Source organism: Taudactylus pleione, unplaced genomic scaffold (assembly GCF_031769625.1).
Source record: "Taudactylus pleione unplaced genomic scaffold, aTauple2 ptg000095l, whole genome shotgun sequence".
In the NCBI taxonomy this organism is placed as follows: Eukaryota; Metazoa; Chordata; class Amphibia; order Anura; family Myobatrachidae; genus Taudactylus; species Taudactylus pleione.
Window position 1 is genome coordinate 16380529 of NW_028284497.1, and position 24522 is coordinate 16405050.

A 24522-nucleotide genomic window follows, 5' to 3' on the forward strand; every position below is an offset into this window, starting at 1 on the left:
ACCCCCCTTATTCAGTGTCTACATAATCCTCTGCTTTACCTACTTCTTCCACCCCTATACTCCCCCTCTAGTCTCCTCCACTTGCTGTTTCACCTTTTTTCTCTCACCAGTCTCCCTTACAACCCTCTACTTTTCTCAACCACCCTTCCTGTTCCTCCACTCTTAACCACCTCCCTCCCTCCATGGACTTGCTACCCACCACTAAGCCCTATTCCCTACTGTCTCTGCCGGTCCTCTCTAGGGCTGCCGTGAGAAATCCTGGACCAGAGTATAGCAACATCCTGGGGGTCCCCCCCTGGAGGAGGCATAGCCACTGCATGTTGGGGATGGCTACACTTCTCTGTGGGTGGGCCTAGCATGTAAGAAGCACCCACTCACAGGAGCATGGCATAGCAACCAGCTGCTGGGACTATAGTACTCACTATTAGGATGGCGGGGCAGTCCCATAATAGCCACATTTTAGACGTATGTATTTAGATGTTAACATGTAACAGACAAAAAATTTAAAAGGCAAACTACTTTGAAATTTCTCATGCAAATAACATAAATAAAATCTATTATTGTCATAGAGATAGATGAATGAAGGACTTCATTTTGACATAACACAAAGGGCCTCATTCAGACCCACTCGCAAGCGGCTGTCCGCTCGCAAGTGGGTCGATGGTGTGCACTGCGCATGCGCACGATGGAGGGAGCTCCGTCGTGCGCATGCGCCAGACGCGACGAGCGAAGGACTTTCCTTCGCTCGTTGTGTCTGATCAAAGGGGGCGTGCTGTCGATGTTGATTGACAGCACGCCCCCTTTGGTGGGCGAGCCGGGGGCGTGCCTCCCAGACGGGGGCGTTCCCAAGGGAACGCCTACCGTCAGAAGCCGGCCCACTGACATCACTAGTGATGTCAGTGGGAGTGATTTTGGCTCTGATAGAGCCAAAATCACTCCGGGTCTTGCGGTTGAGAAACTCAACCGCAGGCTCCGGCTCGCAGTGGCGATGGTCGCGATGGTCAAGACCATCGCGGCCATCAACCTGCACACTCGTATAGGCTGTGGGTGGTGACCCACAGCTATACGAGCGTCCAGGAGGACGCTCCATAATTATGGAGGTGGGCCCTGATTCAGAGCGAGCGCTCTGGTCAGAGCGTCCGGCTCTGAATCAGGGCCAAGGTCATCTAATACACATTCCGCAGCATATATCCTAAACCATTGTTCCATGCTCCTTCCTCACTATCTACCCCATCTGTGTTGCTCCTGTCTGTCAGCCCCCCCCCCCCCTTTAGAATGTAAGCTCTCACGAGCAGGGCCCTCATCCTTCATGTGCTTTTCCTCCCTTACTTATAGTACTATGTAGTCCTAACTTCCCACCTGGCACCTAACACTTGGTTGCTTATGCCCTGCTGCTTGTGGTATGCAGCAATGTTTATAAACCATGTCATTGTCCTGCATTGTTTTGTATTACTATTAACAGTTTTTTCTTGTGTGCTCATTTATGTACTGTGTAAGGCGCTGCGGAACCTTTGTGGCGCCATATAAATAAAGAATAATAATAATAATAATACTGTGGACATTGTATAGGGGAACTACTACTGTGGACATTGTATAAGGGGCACTACTACTGTGGACATTGCATAACGGGCACTACTACTGTGGGCAATGTATGGGGGCACTACTACTGTGGGCATTTTATAGGGGGCACTTCTATTGGGGCATTGCATAAGGAGCACTACTACTGTGGGTATTATATAGGGGCACTACTACTGTGGGCATTGTATGGGGGGCACTACTACTATGGGCAGTGCAGAAGGGGCACTACTGCTGGGCATTGCAGAAAGGCCACTACTACTGTGGGCATTGTATAGGGGCACTACTACTGTGGGTATTGTATAGGGGGCACTACTACTGTGGACATTGTATAGGGGGCACTACTACTGTGGACATTGTATAGGGGGCACTGCTACCGTAAACATTGTATAGGGAGCACTACTACCATGGGTATTGTATAGGGGGCATTACTACTGTGGGTATTGTATAGGGGACACTTCTACTGTGGGCATTGTATAGGGGGCACTACTACTGTGAGCATTGTATTATCCGCACTACTATTGTGTGGTATAATGTGTATAAGAGGTACTACGGTGTGGTACACTACCCCAGAGGTACTGTTTTGAATCACGGCACCCTAGAGTAACAGCATTGTTTTTACGGCACCCCTAAGCCAAACGTTTGTTATTGAAAAAATTGAATTAAGTGAAATATATGGTGCTTACCTGTCACCCTTAAGGTGCGTACGCACACAACGATGTTTTGAACGATTTTACTATAACGACATTGTTATCGTTCAATCGTTTAAAAAAATTGTTGTATTTTTCAGCCTAAACAATGAACGATTATCGTTCATGTGCGTTCACGTTTGTAGTTTGTTGTTCATCGTCCATTGTGACTGAACAACTTCACAATTTTCATTAAGGGAAAGTTACAAAAATTGTTTGTAGTTCAAAAAAATCGTTTATTAAATTTAGTAAATGAACGATTTTAGTAAATGATTTTCGTTAATTTTTCCCTTGAAAAAACGAAAATCGTTTACTAAAATCGTTCATTTAGAAAATCGTTGTGTGTGTATGCAGCTTTAGGTTCAGTTATGTGGTGTTGGACAGGTTTGAGCTTCTTTTTGTCTACATATTTACATTACATTGACCATAACTAATTTGATTTGGTGCTGGTCCACCAACCTGAGGCATCCCTGCAAGTGTCCTGAGGCACCCCAGGGTGCCACGGCACAGTTTGGGTACCACTGCACTACACTGATGAAAAAGGGGCATGTCTTAAGGGTCACGCCCCCTTTTCCGACTTGCGCATAAGTACAACCTTAGGTTCTCTATACCCCCACTTCAAAATTCCCACTTCGGTCACTGTTTAGGTCTAAATGGAAAGTTGCTGAGTGTACAGAGAACCTTTTGGATTATCCAAATCTTCCCATTTAAATTAAAAAAATATATCTTTGAACTGGAGTCATTCTGTGATATCTGGAGTAGGGTAAACACATTAGCAACTTTTATACTGAATCAATTTGGATGGGTTAATTATATATGGGGTTGCACTAATTGTGCAACAATTGTAGTTAGAGTCTTGGAAGTATATATTATCAATGTTTTGGGAATATATAAAAGGCAGTAAATGTACAGTATAAAAAGTATTTATTCTTCAAAGGAGGAGCCTGAGAGAGTGACGTAAAGCTTGTGCTGCTGCTGCCGCCCGTGTGATGTCAGACGTTAGAGAGAGAGAGAACTAGTATCTGGCTGCTGTGGGCGGGTCACGTGATTTCTGGGAAAAGGAGGAAGCGGAGCAGCAACAACAGGGAAACGAGAGACACCAGTAGCAGCAACAAGAGAACCTGGGGGCGGTGGTGACTGAGATCGAGAGACCGGGGGCGGGGAGAGAAGATACGGAGACACTAGTGATTCCGAGAGTGGAAATTCCACAAGACACACAGGTGGAAGGCAGGTAGGTGCTGCAGTTTCCTATGAGTACTTATATACTTTTGTCTTTTTGCAAGAGCTGGAGCATTCTGAGGACTTTACTATACTGCCCAGAGGGGAGGGGAGAATGTGTCATACATACCGTTTGTTTATTCCTGCAGAAGGAAACTAGCCCTTTACTGATTGACATATGTTAATGTTAGAAGAATACATAGAAACATAATATTATTGTATAAAATAATGTACAATGCTTATACACATGGGGCCAATGCAGAGTTTTGCGGGTGGTTCTAGCGTGTTTTAGCACTGCGCATGCTCCGTAACTGAGCGTACATTTGTTGGGGTGATCCTAAAGTCTCCGTAAAGCTAGGTGCACACTGAAGCGACGGGCATTCATTCCGACAACGGAACTAATGCCCGTCAACAGTGATTGTGCGTCCAAACTGGACGACTTTAATGAATGATGTAACGATTACCGTTATGTAATTTACTAACAATGCAATAGCTGCTAGCGATATATCTAGGTTTGATGTGCAGCACATCAAACCTGGCGACCGTCGCTAGCGACCTCGGGAGTGCGCAAACATGCATACACACTGAGCGAGGTAGGCGGAATGTTGTTACGAAACTACATTTCGGCCCAACATCGCTCCAGTGTGTAACCAGCTTAAGTTAGTGAGGGCGTGCAGACAGAGTTGCCGGCTATGCTGAGTTGTGCGTACGCAGTGATTTGTCTGTTTTTAGATGCTTCTTTTGCACCAAAGATAGGACTGGAGCAAGTGATAATGGTGGATATGAAACCGGGCTTATGGATAGGGGAAGAGATGGATCCCCTTCCGTTTCTGTACGATGACGTCATCTGCCTGTGTCCGTCATTCCCTACCATCCAAGTGGGCACAGAGGTGGAATATAATCATGTGGCAAGCGAGCCACTGAGCCCGCAGCGTGGCGAGCGATGCGAGTCCGCAAGGGACCAACTTTCTTATTTTGGTGGAAAGTGTGGGCAGAAACCTCCATTTCTGCCCTCACTCACGTCACTTCCAGGTACGGCTAGTGAAGGGGATTTATACTCTTCCTTATGGATGGGGGTGGTGTTGTCACATAGAGGCGTACATCTCATGGGCAAATATTTACATATAGATTTGTGCCTGTAACCTGAGGATAATTGCAGCTGACTTTCGTGCAACTCTGCATTAACTCCGTAATGACTATATGGCAACACAAAGGTTCCGCAGAGCTTTATAAAGTACGTAAGCATAAACAGTGCACACAAAAACAAGAGGATAAGCAAAATGCAGAAGCTAAAGCTACCCAGCGATGGAATGATGCAGTGAAATGATACATCGCGCACGCAGTACACACTGCACAATCCGGTGTACGATGGCTCAGTATATCGTTGCATGCTGCATATAGCAGCATGGCGTCATTCATTGCATTGCCCCATCTTGCTGTGCAGAAAAGCAGATGGGACGATGCGATGAACGACGGATCAGGCGTACACACTTGATTACTCACATGACTCATATGAGAGAAACGACCCGCGGCGGAACGATATATCATCCGACGGATTGTATAATGTGTACCTACGTTTACTGTACAATACAGTGTAGAACATGGAATACAAGCTACATAAACATTGTTTCCTATGCAGTCACAGTACCCACAGAGGTAGCGCTACCTGTTGAGCCTAAAGATTTGGTGTCAATGTGGGCAGGGGAGGAGCACAAGAGGGAAGAGGGCCCTGGCCGTTACAGCTTACTAGACTACTGCTTATATCTCTATATATGTATTGTAGTGATACCTTCATTTGGTAGTGCTTAAGTTTATTCTGCTAAAAGACTCATAGAAAAATAGTGTGTGTCAGTTTATTTTATGTGATATTTTAAAGTATATCAGCAAAACGTTTGCCGGCTTAGCACAGTGCTAACAGCCTGGCGGCCGGCACTTTAGTCGGAGAATGCCGGTTCTTGCGACTAAACACCCAGGTTAAGTTGTGAGAACCGGCATTCTCCAACTTACAAGTGATTGTAGTCGGACTAAACTGTGAGGTTAATTGAATAGCTTCGGGACCAACTTCCCGCCACTATTCACCTCGCTCCGAATTGAATGGCCCCCATTGTCTGCCAACAGAAGGAAAAAAAAGCTATGATCATTTTAATTACTAGTTGAATCAAAATTTCCCAGTTGTAGGGGAAGGGAAAGCACAGAAAAAGCTGTCCAGCGGCACAAACAATTGTAAATCTGCCCATGTTCATTGGGCACATTTTTTCTTTTAATTTTGCTACGTGGTCTTTACTAACCATCTAAAAATTGAAGGGTAGAGAGAGAGAAGCACACAGTTGTTATAGTTGCGGTGTAAGCAATGTGTGTACTATGCTATGTGATGTTTTGCAGATGGCTTCTCGTCGTGCACGCCCAACTCGGAAACTGAAGCCATGGCTAGTGGAACAGATTGAAAGTGGAAAGTTTCCTGGACTCAAATGGGAAGATGATCAGAAAATTAGTTTCCGAATCCCATGGAAACATGCGGGGAAACAAGACTTCCGCCATGATGAAGACGCTGCCGTCTTTAAGGTATGTGCATTACAATGTTTATTATACACTGTTATTTTGACCTTTTATTATGACACTATTGTTATCTTTGCTTCATGCAACTGCTTTTCGCACAGAACTGGCATACCAATACTGTTCACCACCATTAAATGGCAGCTGGGGGTTGTCGACAGAGGGTGTGTTTGGCAGCACCATTTACTAACTGTAATGAAGAGATTATTACTTTTGACTGGTTCTTCGCTACCTTTAATAGTGCTGTACTGAATTAATTTGGAAGTTCACTGGTGCTACTGCATGTGGCATTTCCCGGAGTTCTGTCCCATCTCCCATTCTGTTTTCAGTATAGATTCTACTACAGGAAGAAATTAAGATGCCATGGCATGGTCTGCCACTCATCTGTACCTGTCCTTTGCTCTGGTTACTGAGAACCTAATACCAATCTTATATTGCTGTCTAGTTGAGCTCCAGGAGTGGGTGGCTGCATCTGAATCCTGATAAAACAGAAATTCTTATGATAGGAGCTGACCTTCAAAGACAAGGCTACAGCTTTGACTACCAACTGTTCTTACGCGTGGGGGTTCAGAGCTTGAAAACATTGACAGTGTACGGAATCTGGTGTTCTGGAATGTGGCTTGAAAAAATTGGTGCAAAACCATCAGGGACAGCTATGATTGCATTTGATTCCCTCAGAAGATCTTCCTACATTTATATATACATTTTGTGTTCTTTTGCTTGAACTGCTGCAACGTACTCTACCTGGGTCTCCCAGCAAGAGAATTTACTGCCAGCAGTTTCCTGCTTACTTTAATTCTCAGATGAAAGACTATTAGCAGTACCTAGAAATTTCCATATTTCATTTGGGGGCAGAGCTTTCAGCTTTGCAGCTCTGATTCTCTGTAATTTGCTTCCTCGCACAGTTTGACAGAGCCTCCACCCTAGAAATCTTCAAAAGCAGATTTGAGACGTACCTGGGGAAAAAAACAAAACACACAGGCAACTTTTGAGTCCTATTTAGAGAAGAGTGCTTTATTATTATTATTATTATTATTATTATTTTGCATTAAAAAAGTTGGATGGTACAGCCATGTGACCCAAGCTGGGCTAAGGAGAAACTTCTTTAAACTGAACATGGAGGTGCAGCTTTAACAGTGATATGTGATATAGGATAGTGTTGTTTTATTTATTTATTTATTTTTCGTAACTAGGCATGGGCTGTGTACAAGAACAAATACAAAAGTGGAGAAAAGGTAGATGCAGCTACATGGAAGACGAGGCTTCGTTGTGCTCTGAACAAGAGCCCAGAATTCCAGGAGCTCCCAGAGAAATCCAAATTAGATATTTTTGAACCTTTCAAGGTTTATAAGATTGTTCCACCAGAAGAGCAAGGTGAGGGCAGAATCAAAGCTAAAAGTCAAACAAAGCCTCAAGCTCAAACACAGACTCTGAGAAACAAGGAACTTGACAGAACTTGTCGTATACTTGACAGAAATATATACTATGGCGTATGCAAGTTACAGTTCTCAGCAATGTAGCTTCTATATTTAAAGAGCCAGTTTTTTAAGATAGAAAACCAGGTTGGTTTTGCCTTTTAAAAATAAATTGGTGCTTTAAATCTAGTGGCTAAATTGCCTAAATCTACAGGTTGTCTGCAGCTACTAGGCAAGTGGTTCTCAAACTCGGTCCTCAGGACCCCACACAGTTCATATTTTCTAGGTCACCCAGCAGGTGCACAGGTGTAGTCATTATTCACTGACACATTTTAAAAGATCCACAGGTGGAGCTAATTATCTCACTTGTGATTCTGTGAGGAGACCTGGAAAACATGCACTGTTTGTGGTCCTGAGGACCGAGTTTGAAAACCTATGTACTAGGCCACAGGTTCTCAAACTCAGTCCTCGGGACCCCAAACAGTGCATGTTTTCCATGTCTCCACACTGAATCAAGTTAAATAATTAGCTCCACCTGTGGACCTTTTAAAATGTGTCAGTGAGTAATGATTACACCTGTGCACCTGCTGGGTGACCTGCAAAACATGAACTGTGTGGGGTCCTGAGGAACGAGTTTGAGAACCACTGTACTAGGCTATTAAATATACCCCTATAAGTTGCAAATACTAAAGGTGCATACACACACAACGATTTTGTTACCAACGATTTTATAAACGATTTTCTGTCAGATTTTTTAAAGTGTAATGAACGATTTTTTTGAACTACAAATGATTTTTGCATATTCCCTTAATGAAAGTCGTTGAGTTGGTCAGTCTGACTGAACTACAAACGTGAACGCGAATGAACGATAATCGTTCATCGTTTTAACTTAGAAAGTGAACGATTTTTTGAACGATAAACAATATCGTTAACGATAATCGTTCAAAAAATCGTTGTGTGTGTATGCAGCTTAACAAATAAGTCAAGGATTTCCAAAGGTTCTCAGAGCCAGATGTCCTTATGCATAGGACCTTTGAAAAAAAGCACACAGACTCCTAAGAGTTTAGTAATGTTTTTTGTCCAACCTTACTCCAGTGATTGCACCTACTGAGAGAACAGGCCGGAAGAGGAAGAGCACTGCAGATTCAAGGAGTACCTCATCTGATGAAGTAGAACAAGCAGAAAGGAAGTCTCAGATCAAATTGGTAACATTACATTACTTTTATTATGTCATCTTCTCTTTTTTTTTTTTCTCCTTTCATTTAATTCTTGTGGATGACTATTCTGCTCTTTCAGGAAGTTGACATTTCAGAGGTCACCAGCTCCATTTCTCCAGAGGATTCTGGGATTGGAAGTGACACAAGCAACACTGATATACCGAATTTCAACCAGACTAACCCTAGCTATGAGTCATTCAGTCCTAATACACCTATCGCTACCCTGAGTAAGTCATAAATTAAAGTTTAATGTACCTTATTTTTTGTGAATTGTTCAGGATATGGCAGTATGTGTAATTTTTCACTCATTTGAATAACATTAGTTTAATCTGTTAACAGAGATTTTGTGCAATGTTATGTGGATAATTTAATGGATTAATTGCTAAAAACAAAAAATCCTGAGTACTCTATTTCCAAGATACATATTGTAGCATTGCATAGTTGAAGTTTCACTACACAGTGTTTAAAATTGCTAGTCTAAAAATTGCCTATTTAGTCTAGCCCTGAGTCTTCATTTGAAAACACCTTGAGTGATAACTTATGCTGGGTACACATGAGACGATCTGTTCAGCAAATAAAATTTGGTCTTGGTGGACAAAATTGCAATATGCCCCAAAATCCCTATCTGCAGATGATGGCAATGCCTGTCTTTAAATGTTTGAATTTAGACAGAATATTGTTCCCTTTCGTTTTATTTTCCTCCCCTATTAACTTTTAACATGACTCGGAGTGTGATAGGCGATATGTTATATCACATGGGGATTAATGTAAAGTATTCCTTGTACTCCGTACAATGTGCAGGCTGCCTCCAGCTGCAGCATACTGTATCACATATTACTTTGACACTTTTAGTTATGTTTTTTGTTTCTTTTATGTTGTTTTATTTTTTTTGTATTTTTTAGATTTATTTTTTATATTTTGTTGTGTAACTAAGTTATGTTTGTGCAGACGTGTACTTTATATAGTATCTATACTCTCCATACTCCACATCCTGGAGAGTTTGCAGTTTGATCAGGACTCAAGCAGCAATTGAAGATAGTTCCTTAAGTGGACAATTACTGCATTTTGTCCAATCAGCAGCTTTATTTAAACAACATGTTTGCACCACAGAGGGTATATTTGCCAAGGTTTTATTTGAGAATCTCTTTGTTTTGAAAACCACCTCTAAGTAGTTTTATTAGAGTTCTGCATTCATATTAAATTCAAGGGCAGGCAAAAACCTCCTTGCTCTCCTACCCTCAAATGTAATCTTTTTGTATATATTTCCCTCTACAGCTCCCCCAGTACAACCTTCACATATGAAAGATACAGGTAACTTTTTTTTTTTCAATATTTTCTACATGTAGCATTTTGCTCACTGTAGATGGATACATAAGAACTGCCAGTAATATTGTATCACTCCATATGCTATTATTGCACAGTTTCTAAAGGTGCCCATACATCTGCGATGGATTGCAGGGCTGCGATTGGAATTTTCCGATCGCCCAGCATCGATGTTTTGCGATCCGTCACCGGATCGCAGACATTTGACATGTTGTCCGCAATTTGACGATTGCGATAATTTTTTGATCGTCAAATCGCCGAAATCCAACATGTTTCTGCGATCCTGTGATGCCTGGTTGCAGCATCGCGGGATCGCGGCAATCCATCGCATATGTTTGGGGCCCATTAGCAATACAAATGATGATAGAAATGCAATGCTTTCCCTCCAATAATATACGCCAACTCACCTGCAAGTTCTGAGTGCTCTAGAAACATGGTAGTAATAAATAATGCAACCTAGGTATGTCGTACATTTAAGTGAATAATGTACAGTTTTTGAAAGATAGAAATTAACTTTCAAGAACATAGGGTGAATCTGCATATGCCTCTACCATTCAGTTTCTTTAAAAACTTAGGGCCTGATTCAGACCCACTCGCGAGCGGCTGTCTGCTCGCAAGTGGGTCGATGTTCTGCACTGAGCATGCGCACGACGGAGGGAGCTCCGTCGTGCGCATGCGCCAGACGCAACGAGCAAAGGACTTTCCTTCGCTCGTTGTGTCTGATCAAAGGGGGCGTGCTGTCGATGTTGATTGACAGCACGCCCCCTTTGGTGGGCGTGCCGGGGGCGTGCCTCCCTGCCGGGGGCGTTCCTAAGGGAACGCCTCCCGTCAGAAGCCGGCCCACTGACATCACTAGTGATGTCAGTGGGAGTGATTTTGGCTCTGATAGAGCCAAAATCACTCCGGGCCTTGCGGTTGAAAACCTCAACCGCAGGCTCCGGCTCGCAGTTTCGATGGTCGCGATGGTCAAGACCATCGCGGCCATCAAACTGCATGCTCGTATAGGCTGTGGGTGGTGACCCACAGCTATACGAGCGTCCAGGAGGACGCTCCATAGTTATGGAGGACGGCCCTCATTCAGAGCGTGCGCTCTGCTCAGAGCGTACGGCTCTGAATGAGGGACTTAGTTTTAATGACCCGCAAAGGGTAACCTTTAAAAAAGCATTGCAAATGTATGTAGGATGGAGAATTAATAATTGATAGAATGAAATGGTCCTATTACTAAACCGTCGTTAATTCAGAAGCCGTCAGAGTGTTGGAAGAAGAAGTTACACACATGCATTTTCTGTATGTAAATATTCTCTTTCTTCCATTTCAGACATGAAAGTTACAGTGATATATAGTGGCGTTGAGGTGTCACAGTGCTTGGTCGGTAGTGGAGCGTGCAAATTGTCAGCTAGGGTTCCGCATGAACACTTGGCTGGGGGAATGGAGCATGTGCTCCTTCCCACCCCGGATGATAGGCTTGTCGAAGAAGTACGCAGGCATACAGCTAACCTTCTGACCTTCCTTCAAGCTGGGGTCATGGTGGCCAGTACCTCACAAGGAATCTACGCTCAGCGCCAGAAATCATGTTCAGGACGCATATTCTGGACTGCGTCATGTGTGGATAATGAAGAAACTATTAACAAGCTGGAAAGAGATAAATATGTACAACTATTTGACACCAACAAGTTCCTGAGAGGTAAGTGTATGTAGGTCAGGACTAGCCTGTTGGAGGCCCTGCTCTTTTGTCATTCCTCACAGTAGTTAATTTTATGATATTGTGATGAGAGTTTTAATATTTGGCCCACCAAATGTGTGCCCAAGTTATAAGCAGTGAAAGAATAGGTATGACAGACATGGAGGCAGAGGAATGAGCAATAGAGAGATGTATATGTAGAGCGCACTTTACACTACTGAAAATGCAGAGAGTTGTATGAAACGGACTCAAATCTATATTTCTGACTCGAGGTCTGCATGGACATTCAGGAGACCCATTCTGATCCTAGAGAGAATATGTCTGTAGTTTTTATGTGCGTTATATAACATTTATTCTGTATTTGCTTAGAGCTGGACATTTACAGAACTGAAGGAGGGACACCACCTAATTACCACGTCACCTTGTGTTTTGGTGAAGAGATCTTAGATTTTGACTCTGCAACTGACAAACTGATTACAGCAAAGGTGAGGGAAATGTGTTTTGTATATGGTTTATTCCACATAACTGATAAAACGTTTAGAGAGTCATAAATTTGTATAAGTCTCATTAACCTTTCAGTTATTTAATATGGGAACTATGCTTTACTTTTGTTTATTCAAAGTTGCAATCATGATCTTAGAAAAACCTGTCTTATATAAAAAATAAATATTATAGAGCTGTAAATAAAGCCACAAACAATTTCTGCATTTTTTTTTTTTTTTAAATATCAACTTACTCTCTTTATTATGATAAATATTGCAATAATGTACTTGTCTGACCTCACACCACTTCGGTGTATGCCAGATTTCAGCACATACAGTTATATATACACTCCATAGAGTATATTTTACTCTTAGTACGTCTGGGGCAGTTTGGAGGTTCAGCTTCCACCACGCTTCTGCTTTGGTCCTGTCCCATGTTTGCTGATTTTTGGTCTCTGGTCCTGGGCTGTGTGGCGGAATTGGTATGAAATACTGAAGGACGGAATGCCGGCTGTCAGTACACTGACAGTGGCATCCCAATGGTTCAAATCCCGACGGGAACGTTGAGTAATGTTCCCCTGTCCTATTTACCCCCTAACCCTCCTTTCCTGCACCCTCATACTAACCTTCCCTACCCTAACACCCTAACCCTACCGGCAAGTGTCTAAACCTAACCCTCCCCCCCTTAATCCCTAACCTCACTTCGGTGGTGCCTAAACCTAACCCCCCCCCCCATGTCTAGAGCCTAACACCCCCCCCCCCCCCCCCCCCGCAGCTGATACTTACCTGTCCTCGGTCTCCTTAGGATTGGCATTCCCTCATCTGTTTTCTCAGCGATCGGGATTCCAGTGCACTCAGGTTGTCGGGATTTTAACCACATCCCTGTGTGGCTACTTCTTGGATTAGACTGCGTATATCTGACCCAAAAACATCTCTGTTTGGTCTGGGCCTTGCAGATGTATTAAACCTTTATTACAAACTTTTGCCATTATCCTTTTTAGGTATGAATTGCTAGAAAGTGAATAGCGCTACAGGCCCCTTCCCTTACCTCCTGATAGGCCTAGCTAATTTTACTGTTTCCCATGAATGATTCATGTATATGAAAAGGAAGTGTCCGTTTAAAGTTTGACAGAATGGTAGTCCACCAGTTATACCTTGGACTCAGAAGTCTCCTCTGCCTAATTTTGTTTATCCTGTCCCCTTGGGTGTCCTCATCGCATTTCTTTTTTCCTGCATTTCTTTCTGGTTGGTGTTCTATATAGCCTATTTAATATAACAAGCAGCTTCTGCTGATTAAAATGATGTACAGCATGCTTATGTTCTATGTGCAACTACAGGTCTATCTACATGTGAAATGCTACGTTAGTGTCACAGCTGCTGACACTGTAATGTAGCATTTTGCATGCAGATACACCTGTAGTCGCACAAAGAACATAGGCATGCCGCAAATCCATTTTAATCAGCATGTGCTGCTTGTGTGAATAAAACACATTTTGAAGGTAAAAAGACGCGTGAAAAGACGCCCGACGCTACTGAGTCACATGGCACTTACGCGTTATGTGTAACGCAACTTGTAGCGCACAGATTATAGATGTATGTGGAAACATCTGTATGTATTTTCTTACTTCTGTCTGTCTGTCTCAATGTCCACCTTTATTCCATCAATAATGTTGTAAATTGTCTTCTGATTTTTGTTTTTGTTGTTTTTGTATCTATATTTATTTTTCTTCCAAAACTCAAATACACATAATGCAAAAATAATATAATAGTAATCTTTAGGTTCTGTTTGCATCTAATGCAACAAGATCATGGGGGAAAAGGTGAGCACTCCTTTAGAAAGTATATCAATGTTCAGGTACCAGATAAAGGATAATAAAGAACAGAAAAGAAGGACAGCACTCCGGAATAAATGCATAAGCAAAATGCTTGTTTTTATTAAAGCATACTGACACATGTAACATTTTTGGCTTACCCAGTATATACATATGAGTTGATGATTACATATTTAGAACAGTATTTAGCATTTTAGTAAGCAAAACAAATAATTTTAAAGTTAATGCCACTTATGTGCTTGTGTCTCATCTAAGTGCAGTTTCTTCCATTTGACTCTTGTACAATGCCTAATGTCTTCTCTTCCTGCAGATAGAGCAAGTTACGGCTGCTGAGTTGGTGCGACAAGCAACTGAGAATCACCTTGCTCAGCCTAGAGAACCACTCCTGCAGGACCCTCCTGCTCCGTTTCTGATACCCCTGCTACCTGTGGATATGACGAGTACTGATCTGTGTGGTTAAACACGTGTCCATATAACATTTATTAGCAAGTACTCCCTGTATCTAAGGTTAACACCAGTCTACTTACACTTCAATAGGTGTGGATAAGTTCAGTCTTTAATATGTTCCGTCAGGCTCAATTTTCATCATCATTCATTATTAATCACCTGATACTTAAGTTTGGCTAAATAGATATTTTTTTATTTTCTATTAGGTATCTGAAGAAATATTAAATACTTTGCAATTTAATATACTTAGAGAAAATAAGAAAAAGGTGCATTTTACTTTGTCTTGAGAAGTGAACTCTGATACTGTGCTACCTCTGCTACCTGTACAATGTCATCTGTCTCTAGTACCTGTACATTTTGCTACCTCTGCTACCTGTACAATGTCATCTGTCTCTACTACCTGTATATTTTGCTACCTCTGCTACCTGTACAATGTCATCTGTCTCTACTACCTGTATATTTTGCTACCTCTGCTACCTGTACAATGTCATCTGTCTACTACCTGTACATTTTGCTACCTCTGCTACCTGTACAATGTCATCTGTCTCTACTACCTGTATATTTTGCTACCTCTGCTACCTGTACAATGTCATCTGTCTCTACTACCTGTATATTTGAAAATGTTCACAATTCCAGCATTCTGCAATTCTCCAATAATGGATGCTGAAGTTATTTTTCTACTTTTCACCTACAAGGTTTAACTCTTTTTCTAGTCTCCTTTATCTTACTTGTATTTTGTGAGTATACTTAGACATTTTATGCTAGCCAACAGACCAATCTTCTTTACACAGTTTGTAGCTTACTTTTTTAAGGTCAATACTGCTACTTCTGTGTTAGTTCTGAACTTTATTTTTATTCTTAGCAATGTTTAATATTGAGAAGTGCAAATGTCCCTAATGTTTTTAGGAACATTTACAAATACTTTATGTAAATATTCTTATATAAACTTTATAGTTTGTTTTGTGTGTTTTATATGTTGCTTGAGAAATGTTGCTTTGAAATAGTAATTTAAGTGACCATATAAAAGAGCTACTAAATTCATTCTCACACACTACTATATAAGTGTACACACTGTGACTTCAATAGCCATTTGAGTTGTTAGATCGTTTTAGATTTAGTTGGCCAAAACTACTGCCAATCCCAACCCAACATATGTTGGGAACATTCTCATGGTAGTTGGCCAATGATTGCAGTCTGACCATGTATGACTTGGCCCCAGCTGCATCTTTGCTTGTAGACTGGGCAATAGACATGGGACAGCATATTAGACTTGACTTTAGCTTTTTATAATTTGCAGTAGATATAGCTTATTTGCTAGGCATGACTCTGCACATTATACTAGCTACTAGATATGGTTTAACTTCTTATTCTTAAGGCCAAATATTTTTCAGCAAAAGAGGCAACTAGTGTGCCTCCAGTTCCTAGATTTTAGAGACATTTGTCAGCACCTGCTCATACTGTTAATTGCTTCAAAAGCCTGCTCTGCTAGCTGAATTTGATCTGTGCTAGTAGTCTGCCACATAGACATATGTTGTTCGCTTTTGTTTAGTGAACATATAGCAAAGCACCTCCAAGAGCCACTGAGGAAAATGTGCAGATATTGGGGTCTATTCATAAAGATATGCGATACAGCACTGATAATTATAACTATAGATTGCATCAGTTCGATGTGATTAATAGCTTAGATAAGTGGCGATTCATGTACCCTCGCCTTTGATGCGGTATACGCTGGTGGTGTGATCCAGTCTTCTCTTTTTTTTATTGTGTTATTGTTTATTGGGAGGGGGGGCGGGCAGGCAGAGTGCAGATCGTAAGGGGGTCGGGGTTGCAGCAGGGACTCAACAGAGTGAGGTGACCTCAGACCAGGGGGGGAGTAGGACAGTCCTCAGCAGTCAGGAGTAGAACAGGGGAGAACCGGCATATGCCCTGGGCTACTCTGATTGGCTCCTGTCCATGAAGGAGGCGGAGAAAGCAGGGATACAGCTGTCTTCCCTGTTTTTCTCCCCTAACAAGCCTCCTTATGCCATCCTGAGATGGCGAATGCGAAGCAAGGAAAAAGAAAAAAAAAAAAAACTTGAAAGCTTAGCTTTACGTTCTTTAATGAATCGCACGCCCCATACAAAAGTATGGTGATGCCTTGCAGGTATGGAGAAGGTACACTGCTGGAGAAGTAATAAGCTTCTCCATGGTAACATGCTGTATGGATTGCACGAAGCTGAGAAAAGCTTTGTCTTCAGGTAAACCGGACTCTTCTCAGTTTCATGAATAGACCCCTTTATATGTAGCAGTGGCTGCTGATCATTTTTGGTGCAGCAATATGTGTCCTCTCACAACTACAGTAGAGAAAATGACACTTATATAATAAATAAAAAAGGTTTTATGTCAAGGATGGGTTGTGAAATTAGATCTGTATAATGTAACTGGCAACTTTGCAATATTAATATGAGACCTGAGAAACTACATTTTGCTTAATTCATCATACGTTGGTGGGGCTGGGCGGCAATGCCAATGATTTTTTGTTTTTGCCAAAGGTACAATCTTGTATAAAACTGACCTTGGCATCAACACAGTTTTAAGTACTATGACCTGGTTATTGCTCTTTTACTCGGATGCATCTTGCTGGGCATATTACAATTATTTTGCTGGGTGATATTGTTGTAAATACTATAGCTTGATGAGCATTATTACTGGGCTTATTTCAACTTTTGCCTAGCAGCAATGTGTTACTCGTTGCAATTTATCCTGTCTCCCTAAGTAACAAATGATGCAACCTGTCTTTATATAGCACACTATAGTAATTATCCCAGCATCAACAGGGGATATTCCATAAATGCAACTGAAGCGCTTGTACAATACATTTCGGTCACTTGCTTGTAATCGCCAACCTCCCCATCCCCCCAGGTTAGTCTATCCTCCTGTACTGCACTTTATCCAGGATTCCCAAATCCTACCTTTGTCGGGGCACCAGCGCATCTTTTTTCTGTCTCTTCCACTGTCCTACATTGAGAAATGGGAGGGGAAGGGGTGCATTCAGTTCAGTTGTTCAGCTTCAGATCCACATTCCAAACATAAAGAAGCTGATTGTATACTTCCCATCAGTAATTCCAGAAAACTACTATTATTAGGGAAATGTTCCCTATCATGAAAACTTTCTTAAATATCTTCCGTTCTGATTTAAAGCAAATTTGTAGCCTAGGTTTAGTGGTCCATTAATCAGCCCTCCCTTTTTTTCTTTTTCTTCCTCTTCATGAAGCATATTTGCAGACCTGTAACTCATCACAGAGGTGGCGTTGCTAAAAAAAAAAATATATATATTCTGTACAGAGAAGCTGAGACCAGCCACAATGGAACTGCATATACAACAGTCATGACACCGGATAGAATTGCTAAGATAACACTCATTATTGCAACAAACCATTACTTATTCCAACGTTTTTGAATTAAACATGCCTACCTAGCGGCAGCATAAACAACATTTACAAATTATACGATATTATGACAATGAACATATAACACTGGTCATGTGTCAGACTACATAAGGGGAACAGAATCTCTTCATTACAGAATCCACCTATGACTCCCCCAAGGCTTTGTACAAATTTAATCCAGCATTTTAAAATCACTAATTTAGTGCACTATTGGGAAATACTACAGTTACATATATGTATAACCTTTTAAAGTAAAACCCTGTGACATTACTTAGTAATTGCTATGGACATCTTAATAAAAAAATGTTTTCTCTTGAATAAATTGTTTGTGTTTCTTTATCTTGAAATTAAAATGTCCTCAGTCTTTAGTGTCCTAGTTTAAACCTGAAGTATAGAACCCAACAATACATGCCCACTAAAGTTCTGCAATGCCAGTAAAAGCACACAAACTAGTATGGGTATGAAGCCATACCCAATTCCTCTTGTACCTGCCAATGGGAGCGGTGGCAGGGCAACAGCATCTCCTGGATTCTATTTGCTTCCATTACAGTCACTGAATGTAATGAACACAAGGGTCAATGGAGTATCCCCTATGAACACCACCACCACCACTGCAGGATTAAGCGCTAATTGTATAAAATCAATTGTGCTTTACATGTGTGGCTCAATGCCAGTGACTAATCACTCTTAATATTGTGTATGATTATTTCTCAGTGCATCCATGTTATAAGTAATTGTTTAGAAAGTAAGGCTGGGTAGACATTAGGATGATATCGGGATAATTTGCCATATTGGAACGCCAAAACGGCTACATCGTTTAGTGTGCACCCCTAAATGCGCACTCCTGCGGGTCGCATACGAGATGTGGTTGGCCGTGCTGTATGGTTAATCAAACGATATTGTATGTGCGGCTGTGCAGTTTAATGAAGGATGTAACGAGGTATTGTTCCATCGTTCAGTAAATCATGTAGTGTGTATGGACAATCTATAATGGTCCAGGGCGAAGGGAAATCGCCCCAACCATCTGCACGATTGGCCTTCGTTCTGATGTGTACCCGGCCTAAAGCACTAGTCCAGATTTACCCCACAAAAGAAAAAAAGATTTATCGATAAATAAGTTGTAAAGCACATTGCACCTTTTGTGTTCAAGTTAAATAAAAAAGGTACCAGATCTCTGCTTGTTGATGGTATGTGTATATATAGAGCCTAATTCAGTTGCATTCAATGCTGATGTTCACATGGTTGAGCGAGATTCTGCAACTGTGCCTGCGTGACGATACCAAAAAACTCCTACGGCGCATGCGTTACAGTTTACACACAAAGGCGATGTTGCGATTAAGACGCACTGCATGAAATAGGTCTTGAAAAACTGGACGATGACTGGGAGGTGGCTAAACAGACATATGGACATGATCTGTCTTATGGGTACACAGACACTTAATCGGTAACATTGGAGGCCATACTCGGATGGAAAATCTGCATCTGCCATAGAGCTGGTGCATGTATCTATGGTACGCACATGTAAAAACCAGGTGGTATTACAGCATTTACAGACAAAGTAGGAGTCTCAGTCCAGTCCTTGCACATTCATACACACGGATGTACAACAGGGAAGGCATTTGTAGCTGCTCTTGCATAAAGTCGCAGATGGGCAACAAAAGCTGCAGCTGTGACCACCTCTGAATCAGGCCCATAATATATTCTAAAATCCTCTGTCTAGGCCAGGATGTAGTCGGCAACCCGGCGCACACAATGCCAGCGGTCAAAAACCGGGCGCTGGAATCCCAACAGCAGTCAGAATCCCAGCTCCAGAATTCCAACAGCTGCGATCCCGTTGGTATTAGGGTTAGGGAGAGGCATAGGGTTAGGGCAAAGGTTAGGCACTAGGGTTAGAGTTAGGCTCGGGGGGGGGGGGGGTTCGTGATTAGGGTTAGGCTGTGGGAGGTGTGGGTTAGAATACTTACCTGCATGTGTTGGGATTTCCACAGTCGGGATTCCGCTGCTGGGATTCTGACCCCTGGCATCATCAGTACCGGGATCACATGCCAAAACCTCTAGGCCTGTCCCCTCCCAGTTCTCATCTCCCTTCTTCTCTCCCCACAGACAACTTGGCGCCTCAGTTCAGTTGAGCTCGTTTGGGCTTTGTCAGTGTGTCCAGGAGCCATCCTTTCTCCTTCTGCTCGCCCAATGGCCTGCCCCATTTTACCACTTCACTCCTACTCAGCCAGTTGACTAGTAAGGCTTTATGCATATTTAACTGGATATGCACACTCACAATATCCGGTGACTAGCCCTTATTCCGTGCATCACGCATGCATGACGTAGGTGTGTGTACGGATTGGAGCACGCACGTGATACCTCAAAATACAGTGCATCCGGATAGTATTCATAGCGCTTCACTTTTTCCACATTTTGTTATGTTACAGCCTTATTCCAAAATGGAATAAATACATTTTTGTCGTCAAACTTCTACACACAATACCCCATAATGACAACTTGTAAAAAGTTTTTTTTTAGATTTTTTGCAAATTTAATTAAAAAAAAAAAAAACCTAAGAAATCACATGTACATAAGTATTCATACCCTTTAGGCCCCCAATACATCCGCAACTGATTGTGGCAATTCTGCAATTTGCAATCGGTTGTGTATAAAAATCATCTTTCCCTTTTTCAATCGATTGTGGCAAGCTGCAATCGACTGAAAAAGGGAAAGATTTTTATACACAATCTATTGCAAATTGCAGAATTGCCGCAATCAATTGCTGATGTATGGGGACCTTTAGCCATGAATCTCAAAATTGAGCTCAGGTGCATCCTGTTTCCACTGATCATCCTTGAGATGTTCCTACAGCTTAACTGGAGTCTACCTGTAGTAAATTCAGTTGTTTGAACTAGGGGTGAGCGGGTTCGGATTTCTGAAATCCGAACCCCCCCGAGCCCCCCCGATCCGAGTCCGATCCGAGTCAGGCTCGACTTTTCCCGCCTGACTCGGATCTGACATCGAGGCAAAACGTCATCATCCCGCCTTCCGAGTCTCGCGGGTTTTGGATCCTATATAAGGTACCCGCGTCGGCGCCATTTTCTCACTCGGCTGTGGACAGTGAAGAGGGAGGGTGGGAGTTAGTGCTGTGTAGTGTAGTGTAGTGTAGTGCTGCTGTTGTCCACTACTTCAAAGTCCATAGGGGCTGGCTGTGTTGTGCTGTGCTGCTGTTGTTAATAGGGGCTGTGTCCACTACTTCAAAGTCCATAGGGGCTGGCTGGACTGTGTTGTGCAGTCAGTTCCAAAGTCCTGTGCAGTGTCCCAGTCCTAAAGGGGTGCTGTAGTGTTGTCCAGGGGGTGCTCTGTCCATCAGGGGTGCTCCCCCCAAGTGCTAAAAAAATAATATATTTTCTGTGTTTGTGAATTGTGTGCGCAGTAGCCGCACGTGCATCAACAAAGTAGTGCCAAGCGTGCGCCTGTGTCATAAGTAAAGGGCCGGCTGGCTTGACCGTTAAGGGTGCTGTAACCCCCGAAAGTACACTCCAGTCCAAACCAAAAAAAAAATTATTTTCTGTGTTTGTGAATTGTGTGCGCAGTAGCCGCACGTGCATCAACAAAGTAGTGCCAAGCGTGCGCCTGTGTCATAAGTAAAGGGCCGGCTGGCTTGACCGTTAAGGGTGCTGTAACCCCCGAAAGTACACTCCAGTCCAAACCTAAAAAAAAATTATTTTCTGTGTTTGTGAATTGTGTGCGCAGTAGCCGCACGTGCATCAACAAAGTAGTGCCAAGCGTGCGCCTGTGTCATAAGTAAAGGGCCGGCTGGCTTGACCGTTAAAGGGTGCTGTAACCCCTGAAAGTACACTCCAGTCCAAACCAAAAAAAAAATATTTTCTGTGTTTGTGAATTGTGTGCGCAGTAGCCGCACGTGCATCAACAAAGTAGTGCCAAGCGTGCGCCTGTGTCATAAGTAAAGGGCCGGCTGGCTTGACCGTTAAGGGTGCTGTAACTCCCGAAAGTACACTCCAGTCCAAACCAAAAAAAAAATTATTTTCTGTGTTTGTGAATTGTGTGCGCAGTAGCCGCACGTGCATCAACAAAGTAGTGCCAAGCGTGCGCCTGTGTCATAAGTAAAGGGCCGGCTGGCTTGACCGTTAAGGGTGCTGTAACCCCCGAAAGTACACTCCAGTCCAAACCAAAAAAAAAATTATTTTCTGTGTTTGTGAATTGTGTGCGCAGTAGCCGCACGTGCATCAACAAAGTAGTGCCAAGCGTGCGCCTGTGTCATAAGTAAAGGGCCGGCTGGCTTGACCGTTAAGGGTGCTGTAACCCCCGAAAGTACACTCCAGTCCAAACCTAAAAAAAAATTATTTTCTGTGTTTGTGAATTGTGTGCGCAGTAGCCGCACGTGCATCAACAAAGTAGTGCCAAGCGTGCGCCTGTGTCATAAGTAAAGGGCCGGCTGGCTTGACCGTTAAAGGGTGCTGTAACCCCCGAAAGTACACTCCAGTCCAAACCAAAAAAAAATTATTTTCTGTGTTTGTGAATTGTGTGCGCAGTAGCCGCACGTGCATCAACAAAGTAGTGCCAAGCGTGCGCCTGTGTCATAAGTAAAGGGCCGGCTGGCTTGACCGTTAAAGGGTGCTGTAACCCCCAAAGTACACTCCAGTCCAAACCAAAAAAAAATTATTTTCTGTGTTTGTGAATTGTGTGCGCAGTAGCCGCACGTGCATCAACAAAGTAGTGCCAAGAGTGCGCCTGTGTCATAAGTAAAGGGCCGGCTGGCTTGACCGTTAAAGGGTGCTGTAACCCACAAAGTACACTCCAGTCCGAACCAAAAAAAAATTTATTTTCTGTGTTTAGCCGCACGTATATATCAAATCGATATAACATAAATGGAGGACCAAACTTTCTCCGATAAAAATAAAATAGAGAAAGATCAAGAACCACTTCCTCCTAGTGCTGAAGCTGCTGCCACTAGTCATGACATAGACGATAACATGCCATCAACGTCGTCTGCCAAGGCCGATGCCCAATGTCATAGTAGAGGGCACATACAATCCCAAATGGCAAAGTTCAGGAAAATGACCTTGAAAAAGACATTTAAATCAGCTGAAGAGAAACGTAAACTTGCCAATATGCCATTTACGACACGGAGTGGCAAGGAACGGCTAAGGTCGATCCCTAGTATGTTCATGACTAGTGGTTCAGCTTCACATGACGATGGAAGCACTCCTCCCACTAAAAAAATCAAAAGAGTTAAGCTGGCAAAAGCACAGCGAAGAACTGTGCTTTCTAAGAAGATATCACAAATCCCCAAAGAGAGTCCAAGTGTGGTGGTGGTTGCGATGCCTGACCTTCCCAGCACTGGACGGGAAGAGGTGGCTCTTTCCACCATTTGCACGCCCCCTGCAAGTGCTGAAAGGAGCACCCACAGTCCACTTGCTGATATGCAAATTGAAGATGTCACTGTTGAAGTACAACAGGATGAGGATACTGGTGTAGCTGGCGCTGAGGAGGAAGTTGGCGAGGAGGATTCTGATGGTGATGTGGTTTGTTTAAATCAGGCTCCGGGGGAGACAGTTGTTGTCCGTGGGATGAAAAAGCCCATCACGGTCATGCCTGGGCAGAAGACCAAACATTCCACCTCTTTGGTCTGGCAATATTTCTATCCAAATCCGGACAACAACTGTCTTGCCATATGTACCATATGTAAAGGTGAAATAAGTAGGGGTAGGGACGTCAACCACCTAGGAACATCCTCCCTTATACGGCACCTGCAGCGCGTTCATAAAAAGTTACTGTCAAGTTCAGAAACTTTGGCTCAGACCGTAAGCAGTCCAGGGACACCTAAATCCCGTTGTCCTGTTGTATCCAAGCGCCTGCAAACCACACCGTCAACTCCCTCCTCGTCAATTTCCTCCTTAGTCAGGATCGGAAGTAGTCCTGCAGGCCATATCACTGGCATGACTGACTCTCCTATCCGGGATTCCTCCGGAGGATCCTGCATTGCTACGCCTACTGCTGCCGCTGCTGCTGTTGCTGCTGCTGCTGGGAGTCGTTCATCATCCCAGAGAGGAAGTAGGAACACCACTACTTTTACTAAACAATTGACCCTCCAACAGTCCTTAGCGAGGAGGATGAAGTACGACAGCAGTCATCCTGAAGCAAAACGTATAACTGAGGCCTTGACTGCTATGTTGGTGTTAGACGTGCGTCCGGTATCCGCCATTAGTGCAGTGGGATTTAGACAATTGATGGAGGTAGTGTGTCCCCGGTTCCAAATCCCGTCTAGATTCCACTTCACTAGGCAGGCGATACCGAGACTGTACAGAAACGTCAGAAAAAGTGTCCTCAGTGTCCTGAAAAATGCCGCTGTACACAATGTCCACTTAACCACGGACATGTGGACAAGTGGAACAGGGCAGACTAAGGACTATATGACTGTGACAGCCCACTGGGTAGATGTATCACCTTACGCAGCAACAGCAGCAGCGTCACCAGTAGCAGCATCTCAGAAACGCCAGCTCGTTACAAGGCAGGCTACGCTGTGTATCACCGGTTTCAGTAAGAGGCACACCGCCGACAACCTCTTAGAGAAACTGAGGGAAATCATCGCCCAGTGGCTTACCCCACTTAGACTCTCCTAGGGATTTGTGATATCTGACAACGCCACCAATATTGTG

General features: G+C 43.1%; 1 protein-coding gene across 1 annotated transcript; it reads left to right on the forward strand.

Moving 5' to 3' along the window:
• Positions 1-3259: 3259 nt before the first annotated feature.
• Positions 3260-15393, forward strand: IRF9 (interferon regulatory factor 9). The gene is made up of 9 exons (XM_088470019.1): positions 3260-3495; positions 5865-6044; positions 7229-7409; positions 8546-8655; positions 8747-8894; positions 9943-9978; positions 11309-11674; positions 12041-12156; positions 14296-15393. Exons 2-9 carry the CDS (start codon positions 5865-5867, stop codon positions 14443-14445), a joined length of 1287 nt encoding a protein of 428 aa, XP_088326145.1. The 5' UTR covers positions 3260-3495; the 3' UTR covers positions 14446-15393.
• Positions 15394-24522: the final 9129 nt, after the last annotated feature.